The sequence below is a fragment of the Rhipicephalus microplus genome, chromosome X (assembly GCF_043290135.1).
Source record: "Rhipicephalus microplus isolate Deutch F79 chromosome X, USDA_Rmic, whole genome shotgun sequence".
Classification (NCBI taxonomy): Eukaryota; Metazoa; Arthropoda; class Arachnida; order Ixodida; family Ixodidae; genus Rhipicephalus; species Rhipicephalus microplus.
In genome coordinates, this window is record NC_134710.1 from 347,146,015 (window position 1) to 347,165,180 (window position 19,166).

Consider the following 19,166-nt stretch of genomic DNA (forward strand, 5'->3'; position numbering starts at 1 on the left):
TACCCTACAGCTGTTCACAAGAGTAGATGCCTAAAAAGTGGAATATTGCATACATGCGGTTTGAGGTTGACTTGTGATATATAACTTTGACAACCAAATTGATTTGTGAATGCTGCTCCTGTTTTAATTTTTTTATTAGAGCACGCACTTGGAAAAGTTAGCGCGAGTTTCGCTTTGAGAAAGCGAAAGTGCAACATGCTAACAAGTGTGTTCATAGCTAGCCTCCACATTACTTTCTAGTAATTTTGCCTTCATATGTGGGTGGGGTACTGGAGTTGCAAGCTTCAGACGAAACTTGAGCGCAAGAAAGACGACCGCATTGGAATGGATCGCTGTATCACTTCTGTTCTCAAAGTAGAGCAGCCTAAATTACAAAAGGACTTACAATGACATTACTGACTCACTAAGAAAGGGCCGGGCTGATAGATGCGGAAAGCTTGGAACGTCGTACGTGAAACAGGGGCGCTACCCATAATCGTCAAATGGAAGAGTGTTTTAGCACACGACCCGCTGACGTGCGGTGCTTACCTCGACTGCTTCAGGGGTGTGCAGAACTACAATAGGTAGCATCCCGATATAGGTCTTGAATGTCTTTCCTTGGTAAGTCTCGCATAGTTCACATATTACCCTAAAGAAACCTGAAAAAAAAACGGGACCACGTACACTTTTAAAATAATAACGTCTTACTCTTATAGCAATATTATTTCATAAAGTAGAAGAATTTAGCGGAGTATAGCAAAAGCAAGTTATTTAGCGTTTGTTCTATTTTTATCTTGAAGGAGAAATGCTGCAGAAATGTGGTTTGGTTTATTTGGAACAATAAAATTTCTCTTTTTTGTTGTTGTTCACAGCTCAGCGAAAATAACGATGAATTTGAGCGGAAAGGTTAATAACTGGCTAACGGTGGGTATCCTAAACAGTCGAGAACATTGTCTCTGCCGCTAAAATCTCCTAGTGTATCCTGAAGCAGGTATGTGTTACTTGATTTCTCAGACTTCTTATCTGTCACGAAGATAGTAGTTCCTATACTGCTCGGCAGACTGGTTTGACATCCAGAATTAGATCACCTACACGGTTGTCATAAAGAATACGAGAAGCTAGCGCATTCTACAAGTAGATACCTAACAAAATAGTGTTTTACCTAGACATATCTTTGAGAAATTCAAACAATAAGCGCTTTATCATTGAAAAGAACTATGTGAATATATATTTTTATAAGCGCTTCTATACCAACCAATTATCGGCAACAACAATATTTTCTTTTGAAAAATGTGTAATAGAAACTCCAAGGTGGTGTTAAAAATGTCTCTTTTTCTCTAATTTTGTGGCGGTATCGATCCACATCACTTTGACTTGACTTCAGACTTTGCATACTTAGGTACATTTTTGTATCTATTTTAGCTGTTTTTGTGTTCAAGATTTTTATGTGAAATAAGTACGATTAATAGTATTTATGGTTTCTATGACCTTGTGCGCTCAGTGTGTTAGGAGAAAAGCCTTAGATCATGGGTTGGCGACCCCATTGAGGCAAAGGGCCGAGGTGTATGAAGCAGCTATGCTTGCGGCCGGTCATCATAAAAGGAAAAGGGGGGTAGAATTTGCAGGCAACGAGAAAAAATTCGAGGGGTACAATGACGTTAAAAACTGGAATAAAAGTTGCGGGTATTTTCCGGGCGCATGTCGGAGGGTAGAAATTTAAAAACATAGTAACGAGGACAAGAAAAATTTCCAGAGCACAAGGGCTCTTGGCCATCATCTATGTGGAGTAAGCTCCCCACCCCTCGCCAAGTGTGTCTCTTGCTGAATTGAAAGTTATTTCTCGCTTCGGCTATTTCAATGCGACTTTCCATACTGAACGTAACTATGCAAGTCGCACAGGTAGCTAACTGAAGGACGCCGATAGTCGTGGAGAAATGCATCGATTGTTTGGGAGCTCAATTTTCCATTTATGAATCTCGTTCCCCCTGCCGCGGTGGTCTAATGACTGAAGGGTACTCGTCTGCTGACCCACAAGTCGTGGGATAGAATCCTGCCGTTGGCGGCGGCTGCATTTTCGATAGATGCGAAAATGGTGTAGGTGCATGTGCTCAGTATTGGTGAACGTTAAAGAACCCCAGGTGGTCGGAATTACCCGAGCCCTCCACTACGGTGTCTATCATATACATATGGTGGCTTTGGGACGTTCAATCCCACGTGTCGGTCAATCGAACATCGTTCTCGAGGTACTCTTTTTGCAAGCGTATACGTATCATTGGCTGTACTTATATGTAAAGCCAAAAACTTCAATCATGGCTGTTGCTAATTCTTCCAAACATTTTTGTCTCTGCCTGACTCCACTCGATTTGCGAAACGCTTTCAGATAGGCATTTGTGACAAGACTAGAAGGGGAATGGAGGGTTAGTACTCTTTCCTCGGGCCACCTAATTTAACGAGCGGGCTGTAGATTGGCGATTCCACCCTTAGATGTCTCATTAAACGCGAAAATTTACCCGATGCATTGGTGGTGTGCACAGGATGAAAAAAGTTTTACGTAATGACATCACCATATGGCCACTGTGCGACGTCGTCGTAATGCCAGAGAACCCCAAACGTTTCAACGTCACTTAAAGTCATCACATGACATTTTCATTTGATCAAGGGTGCGCCGATCACGGAGGCAGTGCGAAATTAGGGGAGGCACAGAAAGAGATCAGTGGCTTCGATCGTGGAGGCCGTACAAAACGATGTTAGGTCAGAGAGTTTTGGAAGGGCAGCAAGCGAGAACGAATAAGTCTGGAACGTAAGCTGACTTTTGTTTTCGAGTTGTCTCAGGCGAATGCGTAAGGGAGCCTGTGAGTTCTTTTATGTGATTTCTCTCGCGAGCTCATTTTACTACAGTTATTTGACAAGGCTTTAGGCCGAAGCTTCCTGCCCTTTTAAAACCTCTCTCTTGTTTCGTAGTTCAATTTGACTATCTATTTTTCAAATGCACCTGTTCGACGGACCAAATGCAGTAGCCGGCTCTCTTGTAGGTGTCAATAAGTGGTGTGCAAATAAAGAAAACTGTTGTACTAGTGACGTGGTCTCCTATACAAAATGGTAAAAGCATCGCCAAGCGGACGCGTGGCTCCGTTCTTCTTCTCCTGCTGAGGAGATGGAGCGATTGCCATTTTTTTCTATGTTCGCTGATGACACGAGTGTCTGTGTACAACTTGTTAGCTTACACAAGTCAAAATAAAATGCACAGTAATGTTTGAGCTGTATAAATCTGAGGCCAAGGGACATTGTGAAAATGCAGAAGCTATCTAAGCAAAAAACAATATTAGCACGTCAACAACCCCACCATCCCCACCATCTCCACCACCACCAACAACAACAATCACAATAAAAACGTGGAGGAACCTTAAGCTTGAACTTTAAGAGTTTAACGCAATAGCGATATCCTTTCCTAGTAAGTACTTCAAAGTTCAGATGCTTAGTGTATGAAATTGTTTCGAACTCACTATGCCACTGCTATGTGTCCCTAAGGGCGCAGTATCGTGTGTGCCTTTTGTAGTTTGTGATGGTCTTCAAACTATGAAGTCGTGATAACCCCATGTTCGAACATGCGATCGCATGGTACGCTTGTACTACGCATTAATGTGGTAATATTTAATGTACTGTGAACCGTCTGTACAGGACACGTGTGTTTGTCACACAAACTTGCCACGCAAACGACCCTGGTTCAATCCCCACTAAGACCCAGACTTGTATATTGTTTACTTTATTTTTGCATGTTTCTCAAACTTTTGGTCCCGCAAGCATTATCTTTCGCTTACAACCAATCACGCCGATGCCGGTATCTTTAAAAAACGAGCTCTTGAACACCTCCGCGTTAATATCTGGGTTTTCACGTTACAAAAACAATATATGATTCTGAGAGATGCCTCAGTGGAAAGCTACGGAAATTTGGACATCCGGTGTTCATTAACGTGCACTGACATCGCACAGTACACGGGCCTCTACTATTTAGCTTCTATTGAAACGCGAACGCCACGGCCACGTTTGTATCAAGGATGGGTGGAAATATTGAGGCTTCTGTTTCACCAAACTTTACGGCATCCTAGTAGAATGATGCTTTGGAAGGTTCTGAAGTCAGTAATTTAAAAAGAAACGAAGACGCTGATACGTTATTATTTATTTAAGACAATATCGTCTGGTGCTTAACGCCCAAAACCACAATAGGATTACAAGAAATAATGCACTGGAGGGCTACGGAAGTTTTGACTATCTGGTGTACATTTACGTCTGCCTACATCACTAAGAACATGGGCCTCAAGAGCTTCGCCTTCATTAAAATGCATATGCCACAGCCGGGATCAAACTTGCGACCTTCGTGTCAGGAGCTAAGCCCTCTAACCACTACACTACAGCGGTGGACTTCTAGGAGGGTAAGGCTTTTTCCTTACTCATATTTGTTCGTTAAATGATACTGGCACTCAGCATATAGTCGAGTTCAATGAAAGTTTCTCTGCTCAGATAATAGGATGATCAAGATGCTGTGGGGACTGACAAATTCCACAAGAAAATACTTAAGAGACATTTCGGGAGCCGTAAAGGTTTGTTGATCACAATTGACGAAAGATGTTTCGGGGCCTGAACGAGTTTATTAATCGCACTTTAACTAAAGAACCCATACTTTTGGCTAAACGTTCCTCATGTGTTTTTCACCTTGCAATATACAGTGGTCTTAATGTGTTCATAGTATTCGGCAATTGTCAGAATTACTAGTGCAAGTGGTTAGTAAAAAAGTTCAAAACATAAAATTTAAGGTGAATATTGCAATTTGTACAATTTAGTCTATCGCACAATTTGTCTAATGAAGGCGGCCATTCACTTATGAGGCTCACAGGGCACACAATCAGCCGCACAAAATGCCCTGTGCTCTCAGGGTGGCCCTAACTGGAAATTATGGGTATATAACGAAAACTGTGCACTCGAAACACCAAGAAAGAAACGAATGGTTCGCAAAGACTAGCTCATACTAATACGTGATGTTTATTCAATAGGATATATATATATATATATATATATATATATATATATATATATATATATATATATATATATATATATATTGTAGTGGGGAAAAGGGAGAGAGTCAGTATCTAGTCGGAGAGCCTGGAAGACGACTACGACGAAGAGCTAAGCTCGTGACAGTGACTGACGCCCCTTGAACCAGGCAGTTGGTTTTAGTCATTAAACCTCCTTATAATTTGCGCTTTGCCTTTCGCTCATTCACAACCTCTGGAGGCCGCACGCTTGACGTATGCGCAAGTCGTTGCAGCCAGAGCACCTCGACAGCCCACTTATGCTACCTCACCGGTCTCTGTTTGGTCATCACCAGTTCCGTTCAGCCGGCCTATTGTGGCGTTTCCGAATCCGTGGCGCACCGCAGACAACCGCCCGATTTGCTATTCTTGCGGTTACGCAGGGCATGTGGCTCGCTTGTGCCGCCGCTGCCCTCTCGTTCACAGCGACACCATGCAACGATCATCGCACGATTCTCGGCGCTTTAACAACACGGCACGTCAACAAGGATCATCTTCACCCGACCGCCCTCTCTCAGTCAGTCACCGATCTCCATCTCCCCGACGTCGCTCCCTGTCACGTATGCGCCGTCGACCCTGCACTTCAGGCGCGGAAAACTAGATGCCGCAGTTTCGGAGGCACGAACTGCGTCGTAGTCGAAAGAATCAAGTCCTCGCATTTCTCCGGCAAACCTCATCTGCGTTTTTGCGGATGGTTACCGTACCCTTGCGCTTGTGGACACTGGTGCTGCCGTTTCAGTAATTGATTTAAAACTTTGCCGCCTGCTTGGGAAGGTTACAACGACGCCAAAGGGATTGTCCCTCCATACTGTCAGTGCTCACCATATTCGACCATCAGCTGCCTGTACCGCCCGCGTTATCTTCCAAGATATTTTGTATACCGTTGAATTTCGTGTGCTACAGGCGTGTTCTCACGATGTGATCCTCGGCTGGGATTTTCTGTCTCGTAATCATGCGGTTATCGATTGTGCTCGTGCTGAAGTGGCCTTCTCTGCGTTGTGTGCCTCGTCTCCGGAATTTCCGTTGAACAAGCTGTTTGTCGCTGACGACATCGACATACCACCGACTAGCGCAGCCTTTGTTCCCGTGTCTTGTGCCGATGTGTCTAAGCCTGCAGTGTTGTTTACGCCTTCCCAAACTTTCAAAAGTCGCAAGAGCCTTGCGTTGCCTTTTGCAGTTCTAGATATTTTGGTGGGCGCTACCAATTTGTTTGTCACAAATCCCTTGCTGTCTCCCACAACCTTGCGTCGTGGAGAATGTATTGGAACAATCCAAGACTTAAATGTTTCCTCCATCTTAGGCCTTGACGGTGAAAGTGATTTGCATCTTAATGAACTGACGCCATCTGCCTACCCGTTCACCTGTGCACAAAAACATTAATTTGTTTGGCCCCTCAATTGATGGCGAACTTGAAGAACCACACCGTGAAAAGCTTCTAGAACTTCTTCACCAGTTTTGCGGCTTGTTCGATTGCCAGCAGACGTCCTTAGGCCGAACGCACGCCATTGTGCATCACATTACCACCGGATCCCAAGCGCCTCTGCTACAGCGTCCCTACCGGGTATCTCATGTTGAGCGTCGTGTGATCACCAAGAAAATGGCGGACATGCTTCAACATGGCGTCATTCGGCCGTCCAGCAGTCCCTGGTCTTCACCTGTGGTACATGTGAGAAAAAAAGACGGCTCGATTCGCTTTTGCGTCGATTACCGCCGTTTAAACAAAGTCACACTTAAAGACTTATACCCTTTGCCGCGCATCGATGATGCCCTGGACTGCTTGCAAGGCGCCGAATTCTTCTCATCACTAGACCTACGGTCCGGTTATTGGCAGGTCCCCATGGCACCATCAGATCGTCCAAAAACTGCTTTTGTGACGCCCGATGGGCTATAAGAATTTAATGTAATGCCCTTCGGCCTTTGTAATGCGCCAGCCACATTCAAAAGGATGATGAATAGCGTCTTGCGTGGGCTAAAATGGAAGACATGCCTTTGCTTTGGATGATGTCGATGTTTTCTCCTCCGATTTCGACAGCCACCTCCATCGTCTCAGCGAAGTCTTGAGCTGCCTCACGAGGACAGGCCTTCAACTAAACATCAAGAATTGCCACTTTGGAGTTCGGAAGCTCACAATACTTGGCCACGTTGTCTCAAAACATGGCGTGCTCCCAGACCCCGAGAAGCTTCGTGGTGTCGCCGAGTTCCCGAAGCCTACGACTGTGAAAGCGCTTTGCAGCTTCATAGGACTGTGCTCGTACTTTCGCCGCTTTGTGAAGAACTTTGCTTCGATAATCACACCACTGACACAGCTGATCACTGGCGATGGACACCTCTCTGATTGGTCGCCAGCATGCGATGATGCTTTTGCAACATTACACCATCTCCTTACTTCACCACCTAATTTACACCACTTCGACCCTACTGCTCCAACCAAGGTGCACGCGGATGCCAGTGGCATAGGACTTGGTGCTTTCCTTGCTCAACGCAAGCCTGGCTTCTCGGAGTATGTAGTTGCGTATGCCAGTCGCACACTAACCAAGGCAGAGCACAAATACTGCGTTTCCGAAAAGGAATGCTTGGCTAATGTTTGGGCAATACAAAAATTTTGTCCTTATTTATATGGACGCCCATCTGATGTAGTTACAGATCACCATTCACTCTGTTGGCTCACTTCATTGAAGGATCCTTCGGGCCGGCTTGGACATTGGGCGCTACGTTTATAGGAATTTGATATTCACGTCATTTACCCCTCAGGCTGCAAGCATACCGACGCAGATGCTCTTTCTCGTTCGCCCCTTCCTTCAGCCGTTGCACATGTTTCCTTTGCCGAAGCTACCATCGACAGCATCGATACCGCTGACATGCCATCGGAACAACGCAAGGACCCTTGGATAGCCTCGATCATCGACGTTCTCTCGCCTTCGGTGACACCACGCCAGCGTCTACCTCGTGCACTATGTCGGCGAATTCCCCATTATGCGATACAGGATGCCAGGTTGTACCGTCGCAACTATCAGCCGGATGGTAAGAAATGGCTTCTTGTTATACCTCGCCATTGGTGCTCCAACATGTGCGCGTACTTCCACGCAGAGCCTCAAAACGCACACGCTGGCGTTTTGAAAACATACGATCGGCTTCGTCAGCGATTTTTCTGGCGTGGAATGTACTCGTACGTTCGCAAGTACACACGCTCCTGCACTGAGTGTCAGCGACGAAAAACAACTGGTCATGCCTCTGGCGAATTACAACCATTGCCGTGTCCAGCTCGGCCGTTTGATAGAATCAGCATCGACCTCTACGGGCCACTGCCTTGTACTCCTGCTGGAAATCGCTGAATTATTGTGGCCGTTGACCACCTAACCCGTTACGCTGAAACCGCTGCTTTGCCAGCCGCTGCTGCTCGTGATGTCGCCTTGTTCATCTTGCGTAGCTTTGTACTTCGCCATGGCGCGCCACGTCAGCTGCTTAGCGAACATGGGCGTGCGTTTCTATCGCAAGACGTCCAGGAGCTTCTCAGTGAGGGCAATATTATTCATCGCACCACTATAAGCTATCACCCACAGACAAACGGTTTGACGGAGCGCTTTAACCGCTACGCTCGGTGATATGCTCTCTATGTACTCTATGTACATATCCTCCGACCATTCTAATTGGGACTTGATGCTCCCTTTCGTGACGTATGCGTATAACACGGCCACGCAAGCAACTACTGGGTTTTCACTTTTTTTCTACTGTACGGACATGAGCCCTCTTCTATGCTTGACACGATACTTACATACCACCCAGATGCTTCAGAAGACCGCCCAGTCTCCGAATTTGTTCAGTGGGTCGAAGAGTGCCGCCAATTAGTGCGTTAATTCACGTCCGTCGCACAAGGTCTCCAAAAAGAACGACTTGACCAAGACAAGCCTGCTCACAGCTTCCCCGTAGACTCATTTGTATAGCTTTTGGTTCCATTCCAGTCCCCCTGCCTCTCCCGAAAGTTTGCACCCAAGTACAATGGTCCGTACCGCATCGTTGAATGCACGTCACCGGTCAACTACGTTGTCAAACCAGTGACACCTGCCGATTACAGACAATGCCGTGGTCGTGAGATAGTCCACATCAGCCGCTTAAAACCTTACTATGACAACCTTGTGCTTGCTTTGCCGTGAGTCGCCAGGATGGCTCCTCTTCACCACTGGGGCAAATGTAGTGGGAAAGAAAGAGGGAGAGAGACAGTATCTAGTCGGAGACCCTGGAAGACGACTACGAGGAAGAGCTAAGCTCGTGACTGATGCCCCTTGAACCAGGCAGCTGGTTTTAGTCATTAAACCTCCTTATAATATATATATATATATATATATATATATATATATATATATATATATATATATATATATATATATATATATATAGTGGGAGTAATATTTCAATGGGCCAGTTAGTCTTCGTGAAGGTATGAGATATAACTCATCCCCTGATGTAGGGAGGACCCCTCCCGAAACTGTTGGGAAATAATTATATTTATCCTTGTTGACAACGCTACCGTTGTGCCATATCTCATATATATATATATATATATATAAATATATATATATATATATATATATATATATATATATATATATATATATACATATATATATATAATGAAATCCAACAATTCAACAGACAATAATGACAAGGAAACTATGGGGGAGGTTATTAGACCGAATTGTAAAGTAAATGTTAAGAAAGAAAAGTGGATGAAAAGATAACTTGCCGTGGGCATCGAATAACGCGTTCAATGCTCCAAAACACAGAAACACTTATACACTTCTTCTTATACACTTCTTTCCCTTACATATATATATATATATATATATATATATATATATATATATATATGTATATATATATATATATATAATTAGGAATAAAGGAGCACACTTACGAAAATTTGATAATTGTTTACTCTACGTTTCGGCCGTGCCACGGCCGAAACGTAGAGTAAACAATTATCAAATTTTCGTAAGTGTGCTCCTTTATTCCTAATTATATTTGCACCGGACCCACAGAATTTCTTTTTTGAATCATTTATATATATATATATATATATATATATATATATATATATATATATATATATATATATATATATATATATATTTCTTGAAAGTCTTCCTTGATTCGGTCGAGTTATAAGTCATCAAATGAAGAGGACGAGGAAACAAAAAATGATGCTTTATTGCCAACGTTACGGCCGGGGACCGACCTTCGTCAGGGCATACATGATATCAGAGCACACTCTTAGTCGAATCCTGGCTAGACTACACGCTCGCAGGCAGGAAATCAAGTCAAATTATGGCGTGTCATTTTTTTGGTTTTGGTTCCTACCATTTCTTTGTGCTTAGCCTCCAGCGATTTTGCAGGGACGAGAAAAGAGAGAACGCGATTGCAGAGTGTGACGATTCTTTGGAACTCCGCTCGTACTGAACAGATTAATAAAATTTTCGCGGCGTTGAATTCGGGAGGCAATCAGCTCTTCCAGTGAATCCATTCCATAGTTGCTTGAAAAAGTCTTTCAGGGTCCCATGCAGTTGACAAGTGATCTTTGCAATTTAGCTGACTCACCTTCACAAATATAATGTATAGCAATATGTCTGGCTGGAAGCGCGAATAATGCATTCGGAAACTAACTTTTTTTATGGCTGGTCATCATGACAGTACCACTATGATGAATAAAGCAGAAGTTTTTCACGGAATAAAGCCCCCGTCACAAGTCCCGTTAATTAGGGAGGCGATCGCAGGGCTAATTCCAAAGGCCGGAGTACCAGCCCCCCCCCCCGAACTGCACCACGAAAGCACGGACAATTTAGAAGTGGTCCTATTTGGCGCGCCAGCGCACACCAGCTGTGGTCCAAAGAACGAGTCAGAGCCGAGAGTTGATCAACAAAACAAAATTATATTCTTGAATATAACAGATCAAACGATACACAAATATCCACACTCGACAATAGTTGAATACGCTATGTCAACAATCAAACAACATACTACACAGCACGATAACTTACACTCGAAACAACAGACTCAAACAACAATACGCGCTACAATGCAATCACATACATCGAACAACGAAGACACTGAAAGACTAAAAAGTTCGAAAACTTATTCAGTCCAAAGCCCTTGGAACAAAATCTGAATGATACTCTTTCAAGAATCACTCACTCAAAGTCCAGTGCTGTTGTCGTTCCGCTGCCCCCGAAGTTTCTCTTCCAGGAAACCTCGCGTATTCAATTGGCCGCTCTCCAAGCACCAAACTTCGCCGGTAACACGTCGGCTTCCCAGGCGCAGCTGTTTGCAACGCGTCTTCGCTCGCAAGTGGTATACACACTCTTCTGCTAGCAGCACAAGTCTTCACCCCTCAGGTGGAAATCCTCTTCATTACCTGCTTTGTCACTGAGGACAGAAGCCTTCGCCGACAAGGCGGAACACCCTACGCACCCTGGCGCAAACTTTCTTCTTCTCCTGATATCCCCTTTTCGCTGCTGGCTTAAATACCTTTCGTGTTATATTCCAGAAAATTCTCACCGTTTCATCCGCGCGATGCACAGCCAAGGCTGGGGAAAGAGCGAGACGTTTCGAGGAGCCGTCCGCGACACGTGACGCAACTCTATATCAGCACAGCCCTTTCCTTCCAGATCTGTCCAGGGCTTCCTCAGCAGCCGATGTTAGGAGGTTGGTCGGCGAAACTATGCTTCCGAGGGGGGAGAGACGGCGCACCCGGGGAGTCTTTGGATGCTTGTTTTCTTCTTGAGCATTGACCTTGAGGCGCCCCTCTGGCACCCGGCACCGCCACCGCCGCCAGAATTCGGTGGTGTGCTCCCTTTCTGAGCACTCGTTTGTGACACTGCCCCCACTTTAAGAATATTATCACAAGATATTCTAAACCACACAAATGAGCGCGAACAGCCACCACACAAGAGGAGTCCGTTACACAGTCCGTCAATCATGACACGTCACATACACAATAGAACACTTAATACAACATCAAATTCCAATTCAATCTCACAACACATGAAATATGACAACAGGTACATGAGTACAACACTCCATCACACAATTTAAAAAGTACAAATGCACAAAGGTCTGCCTTTACAACAATCGTACAATCCGATACATCACATCACCGCAACAAACATTTTGACTCGCTCGGCATACACATGTGACACCGGATAAGAACAATACTAACACAACATATTGCACTCAACACTGCCACACGCACGGAAATCCAACCCAACATACCATCCTGTGCACTTAGTGCTGTGCTTGCGCCCTTTCTTGCGGTACTCGCGCGATCTATTCTTATTTTTTCTCGTCCTGTTCCGGCGAATCTTTCCAATCGACGGTATCTGAGGCGGCGTCTCAGCCATTGTTGACACTTTCGACACCGTTAACGGGTGATAAAGTTTGACCGGTCTTGTCTGGTTATTCACCAGCTCGTTCACGTCATGACATTGGGCCTGGCTGGCCGACTCCCTCACCTTTTCACTGTTGGTAGGTTGAGGTCGTGCCACGGTAAGTCCAGCTGCACGGCACGTTCTCTCGTTCAACACAATCATCTACTGATTCACTGTCTCTTGCATCTGGGATTCATTCACCTTGAGTTTGGGTGAAATCCTTCACGGGATTTTTCTGCACTGTATCTCGCAGTCCCTGTGTCGGCGAGGACTTCATCTTCGGGTCTTCCCTCAAACGTTCCTGATCGTTCGGCCCTCGTGCCCCATAGATGTTTCCGATGATGAGGTCATACAGGGGGGTCGTCATACATAGGGCCGTAACCTTCCCGCTGAAGTAAGGAGTTTCAACCTCAATCTCTGCTTCGGGAAGCATCCGAACCGTACTGTCAATAAGGCAAACCGGTTTTGTTTTGCCTGTTAACTCACTTCCCCTTACCAAATTTCTCCGCATGATAACATTGGAGCTACTGGTATCTCTTAACACCGTAACCTTCTTGCCCGCAGCTTTTCCAGGCAGCGTTGGCATTCTCTTCGTAACACCGGTTGGCTGTTTTGTCATTAAAGCACCCACAATAGGAAGTTTTTTCCCATTTTCAACTCTACGAATCCGTCGTTGACGTCATCATCATCGGCGTTCGGTGCCACCTGCACACAGACTACCTGGTGGGTTTTACTCCCTCCATTACGACATGCGTCTACTTTGTGCCCAGTCTGACCACACTTGAAACATTTTACAACCATAGGGCTCGTAAGGTTGGTTCGGCAGCTGTTAGCGCGATGACCCACTCAGTTGCACAGAAAACATCGCGGAACTCTCTCAGGTGCACGCTTTTTTTCTTCGGGAGCCAATTTCTTCGAATCTTCGGGACACGTACTCCTTGACCTTGCCCAAATTTTTGCCACCTCGCGATTCCAAGAATTGGTCGGCCAATACAAGCATGTCTTCAAGTGGCTCAGCTTTTCTCACTTTCAAGTAAAGCGACTGGTTTGGGTGGTAACTGGTAAAAAATTGCTCTCAAATAAGGAGCTCTCTAACCTCATCATATTCCTGCGCGGTGCCTGAAAGTTTGATCTATCTGTCAAAATAATGGCTAAGTCGAGCGGCATACTGCATATCCGTCTCACCATCAGCTGGTTTTCCTGTCCGAAATCTCTCCCAGAAACCATCCACAGTAAATATAAATCGCTTCAATAAAGCAGCTTTCACCTTTGCAATGTTTGCTGCATCAGTCGGCGTCAGCCTACCAAACACACTGAGCGCTTCGCCACTCAAGCAGGTACTCATAGCAGTTGCCCATTGATGTTCGGCCAATTCTGGCTCCTTGCAATTGTCTCAAATCTGTGAAGGTACGCATCAAGGTCATCCTTCCTTTCATCAAAAGCTACGAGCAGCTTGCTGAAGCCATGATCTTCCCGTTCGCTGCTTTCAACTCTAGCTTAGACGGGAGTTTCACTTCGCTGTTGCAGACGGAGCCGCTTGAGTACCATCTCGTGCTGCTGCTCCCGTTCCCTTCCAGCCATCTCTGCTTCTCTGTCTTTTTTCAGCTGCCGCTCTTTGCCTCTCTTTCTTCTTTCAGCTGTCTCTCCTCTGCCTCTATCTCTTTCAGCTGTCGCTCCTTTGCCTCTCTTTCTTTTTTCAACCTGTCAGCTGCCAACCTCTCTCTCTCCAACTCAGCTGCTTTTTCTTCCTTGGCTATCTCTGCTGCCAACCTTTCTCTTTCCGCCGCCTCTTTCTGCTTTTGGCTCACCCACTTCCGTAGTTCGGCGCCAGAAAGACCCATCTTCTCACCAAGAGCTACTAACTTCTCGATATCCATGGTGTCTCGCAAATAAAACCTTGCCGCGTGCACAAAATATCTGCGCAGTCTATCGAAACACTCTCTGCACACTCGTTAACGAGAACACTGAGCAACACACAAGTATTGTTCCGATAGCACTATCAATAACTCGAGGCTCTTCATCTCTACTTTGGACATACTGTGCACCAAAATGGTCCTGTCACAGACGTTAGAATAACTGTCACAGGTCCCGTTATTATGGAGGCGATCACTGCGCTAATTCTAAGGGCCGGAGTATCGGCCCCCCGAACTGCTCCACGAGAGCGCGGACAATTTATAAGTGGTCCTATTTGGTGCTCCAGCGGACGCCGGCTGTGGTCCAAAGAACAAGTCAGAGCCAAGAGTTGATAAACAAAACAAATTTATATTCTCAAATATGGCAGATCAAGCAATACACAAAAATGCACACTCGACAATAGTTGAAAACGATATGTCAACAATCGAACAGCGTACTACACAGTATGATCAGCTACACTCGAAACAACGGACTCAAACAACAATACGCGCTACAATGCAATCACATGCATTGAACAACCAAGACACTTAAATACTAAGGAGTTCGAAAATGTATTCAGTCCAAAGTCCTTGGAACAAAGTCTGAATGATACTCTTCCAAGAATCACTCACTCAATGTACAGCGTGTTGTCGTTTCGCTGCCCCCGAAGTTTCTCTTCCAGGAAACCTCGCGCCTTCAATTGGTCACTCTTCAAGCACCAAACTTCTTCGCCGGTAACACGTCGGCTTCCCACGCACAGCTCTTCCAACGCGTTTTCGCTCGCTGGCGGTAAACACACTTTTCTGCTTGTAGAACGAGTCTTCACAGCTCAGGTGGAAATTGTCTTCATTACCTGCCTTGTCACATAAAACAGAAGCCTTCGCCGACAAGGCGGAACACCCTAGGCACCCTTGCGTAAACTTTCTTCTCCAGATTTTCCTTCTTCGCTAATCACCTAAATACGTTTCGCGCTAGGTTCCAGAAAATTCTCACCGTTTCGTCCACGCAATGCACAGCCAAGGCTGGGAAAAGAGCCAGACGTTTCGAGGGCTGTCCGCGAAACGTGGCGCAACTTTACGTCAGCACACCCCTTTTCTTGCAGATCTTTCCAGGGCTTGCTCGGCGGCCGATGTGAGGAGGTAGGTTGGCGAAAGTACGCTTCCGAGGGGGGAGATACGGCACGCCCGGAGAGTCTCTGGATGCTTGTTTTCTTCTTTAGCGTTAACCTGGAGGTGCCCCTCCGGCGCCCGGCACCATCACCGCCGTCAGAACTCGGCGGTGTGCTTTCTGAGCACTCGTTTGTGACAGCCACTAGGGGTGTGCTCTCGTTAAAAGACTTACTTTGCAATCTGAAAATCTATTGTGAACTTGCAAATAGCATTTCATTGATGAAGTAGTTCGTCTAATAAAATTTAAGCATGGATTGCAAGTTTCACAAAATAACTCTAACTATACAGCTTGCGCCTAATGCTATCTTCTCACACCACTTCAGTTGTGAATAAAAAGTAGGTATTTTTTTACATGACCTTTGTGTTTTGATGAAAGGCAAACTGCTGTGAGTAAAGTGTTAAACAATTTCCGGTGGAACTGTGCAGTTACATAAAAAAATGGCAGCATATCCACGGGGTGAATGATGAAGAGTGGGGCGAAGCATCCGTCCATCCATTTGTTCTTGCATCTGTCCGTCCATGCGTCCGTCTGTGTGACCGTCCGTGCATCCATCTGCCCATCCATGCGTGCGTCTGTTTGTGCGTCCGCACGTCCATCCGTGAGTCCGTCCCTGCGTTCGTCCATGCGTCCATCCTTTCGTGCAGCCATCCGTGCGTCCGTCCATGCATCTGTCTGTGTGTCCGCTCGTCCAACTAGTCAACACACCAAGTACCACCATCTCGCCTCTTTTTATCATATATTCCGCACTCACAAGCACCGCCATCCAGCGGACATTCCAAGTAGTGAACGAGAGGTGGCACACGTACACTTCCTTACGGCTTGCGCTTCGTGTCTACTTCCCACCTTTAATCACCTCGAGTTCATCGTATATACTAGTGCACGGTATTCATAGCACTGCGGCCCAACGCTCACTGAACCTTTCTAAAACCAAGGAGGTTATGTCTAGCGAGTATAACGTAGCAATCGTTCTTTGGCACATAGTGCTCAATGTCCATGCCGATGGCTGCTAAAGGGGAATGAGAGACAGGAGAATTCGGCTTTTAGTTACATTCGTTCTTGCTTCCATCCGTCCATGAGTCCGTTTTTGTGACCGTACGTGCGTCCATCCGCCCGTCCGTGCATGCGTCTGTTCGTGCGTCTGTATGTCCATCCGTGCGTCCGTTCCTGCATTCATCCATGCATCCACCCCTGCGTCCGTTCATGCGTCCATCTGTCCGTGCAGCCGTCCATGCGTCCGTCTATGCATCTGTCTGTGTGTCTCTTCGTCCATCTAGTCAACACTCCAAGTACCAGCATCTCGCATCTTTTCATCATACATTCCGCATATAGAAGCACCGCTATCCAGTGGACATTCCAAGGACTAAACGAAAGGTGGCACACGCACACTTTCTTACGGTTTGCGCATCGTGTCTACTTCCCACCTTTTACCTCGAGTTCATGGTATATACTAGTTCACTGTATTCATGGCACTGCTGCCCAACGCTCACTAAACCTTTCTAAAACCAATGAGGTTACGCCTAGCGAGGTATAACTTAGCAACCATTTCTTGTCAGATAGTGCTCAATGTACAGTATGGTCCACTGTTAAAGGGAACAGTTGAATGCACACCATAAATATTCCTGGTCCTCGAAGAGCTTGTGGATTAAGAAACAATCTTCATGCAAGTCAATAGTCTGTCAAGGGGAGTCGAAACTTTTCACCACCAGTAGCCTTATGCATATCTAAGCCACTATGATTCTGTAAGGTAGCAAACTCTAAACATGCTTCTCACGCAGGTGTTCCCTTTAACAGTGGACCCGTCTGTACATGCCAATGGCTGCTAATGGGGAATGGGAGACAGGAGAATATGGCTTTTAGTTAACGCGCACGCTGTGAATTTTTTATTGTTCAACAACACACAGGAGAAATCTCCCACAAGCACTACTTTGCCGGTCAAAGCGTAAGACAGGTTACGCACTACTACGAGGGACGAATGGGTGCCTCTTGAAGGAGCTTCGCCCCTACAGAGCTCTTTGGTCCTGCAAAAGACCAAATATGCGCAAAAGATTGCACACAGCACGTGTGCAAAAGATTACACACGTGCTGTGTGGCATGGAGGATTGAAGTGCCTGTATTTCAAAGTACCTACTGGGGTGTTCACTCCGTGTGCAAGCTACCCATCGGTGTCTACACAAGCCTTTCCTTTCAGACGGCGTCATAGCGTGGTGCAGTGTAGTGGTTTGTGTACGCGCATGCAAGCTCAGTGGTCGTTACTATGAATAACGTGTATTTGATACACTTCTTTCTGAAATTTCTTTTTGAATGTGAAGCTTGTACGATGACTGCACATCTATTCGAATGTCTGCACTCACTTAGAAAGGCTGCTTAAATTCAACAAATCCTGAATTTCTTTTTGCGCAAAATCACTGTTGCTCCTTTGAGCGGTAACCTCAAGACTATAGTTACTCCTTCGCAGTTACTTGCAAAAGGTGCAATGGGTGTGGCAGGTTAGTTACTCCTCTAAAGGACCAACCTCAATACCCCTCTACCTCCTTTACTTACTTTCGTTAAAGACGCAAGAGAAGCATATTGTTTTATTTTAAATCAATCATAAAATTTATGGTCATCTTGTTTCATATTATTTTCATCAATGCCATGAAACTTAACGCATTTCAATAACTTATCGACATCTATGTTTCAAAGCTATTGGGCATAATGGGACACACGTCATATCACTTTCTACCTACCTAATTTTGACGATTACTAACCCGCAGCTTAAACATAATTTTAATGGCGGTTACTGTCGCCACTTGAAAATAGAGATAGCGTAAATAGTCTGAAATCGGGGATACACATACATTAAAGCGCACTAGACAAATGTGGTCGAGTGAACAAGTGCGCTATGTTAAGTTGAATGAATGTATAAACTCTATTTAAAGTCCGGAAGTTTCGTTCGGGTGTAGTGATGGAAGAGGAAAGTAACGCCTGCCTTTTCCTACCCTCCATCAGTTCCTACGCACGGGGATATTGAAGAAAAAAAGGCATTGAGCGAGCAAGCTTTGGTTTGAGATGTGGTTTGATACTTACCGGCGGTGGCATCCTTGACGCTGCACTCTCGGCTCTTTTTCCAATAAGCGACAGCGGAGAACCAGAAAGGAACGCCATCCCAGGGTCCCGCTAGCGGCCTCAGAGCCAGCCACGTTTTCATCCACTCTGCCACGACTGGTATCACGATAAAGCACACAAAAGCGCCGAGCATGCAGAGAGTGATTACAACCAAGAAGGCATGCAGTTGGCAAGTCCAAACGAGACCGTAGGAGATCCACTGGAGAGCCATTAGCAGTTCACAAAACGTTTATGCTGAGCCCGCAGTTACACACAACTTTACTTCCAACTAGGCGAGTTGCTGATAAATCATATTCTTCAGGAGGACTTGTTTCCGGCCTATGCTATACTGGCAGTGTGAGCGATGCCGGCTATCTTTTATAACGCTAATGGTAGCAAAGAAATGGCTGTTCAGAATTCGTAACATTAAAACATTTGACTAAAAGTTATTTATAAAAGCCTGTTCAACTCCGTGATACGGTAAAGTTCTTCAGATTCGCTTAACTGCAATACCGGGTGTTGCGGCGTTGAT

The 19,166-nt window shown here is 45.5% G+C and overlaps 1 protein-coding gene across 1 annotated transcript in view; it reads right to left on the reverse strand.

Annotated features, from left to right (window-relative positions):
- LOC142776334 (cytochrome P450 4V2-like) overlaps positions 1–19,166 on the reverse strand; it is a 50,969-nt gene extending 31,803 nt beyond the window's left edge. Inside the window, exons 1-2 of the mRNA XM_075879838.1 lie at positions 18,617–19,166; positions 529–638 (exon numbers count right to left, since the gene is read on the reverse strand). Of these exons, the coding sequence (XP_075735953.1) occupies positions 529–638; positions 18,617–18,866 (360 nt within the window). The 5' untranslated portion in view covers positions 18,867–19,166. The remainder of the gene's footprint in view (positions 1–528; positions 639–18,616) is intronic.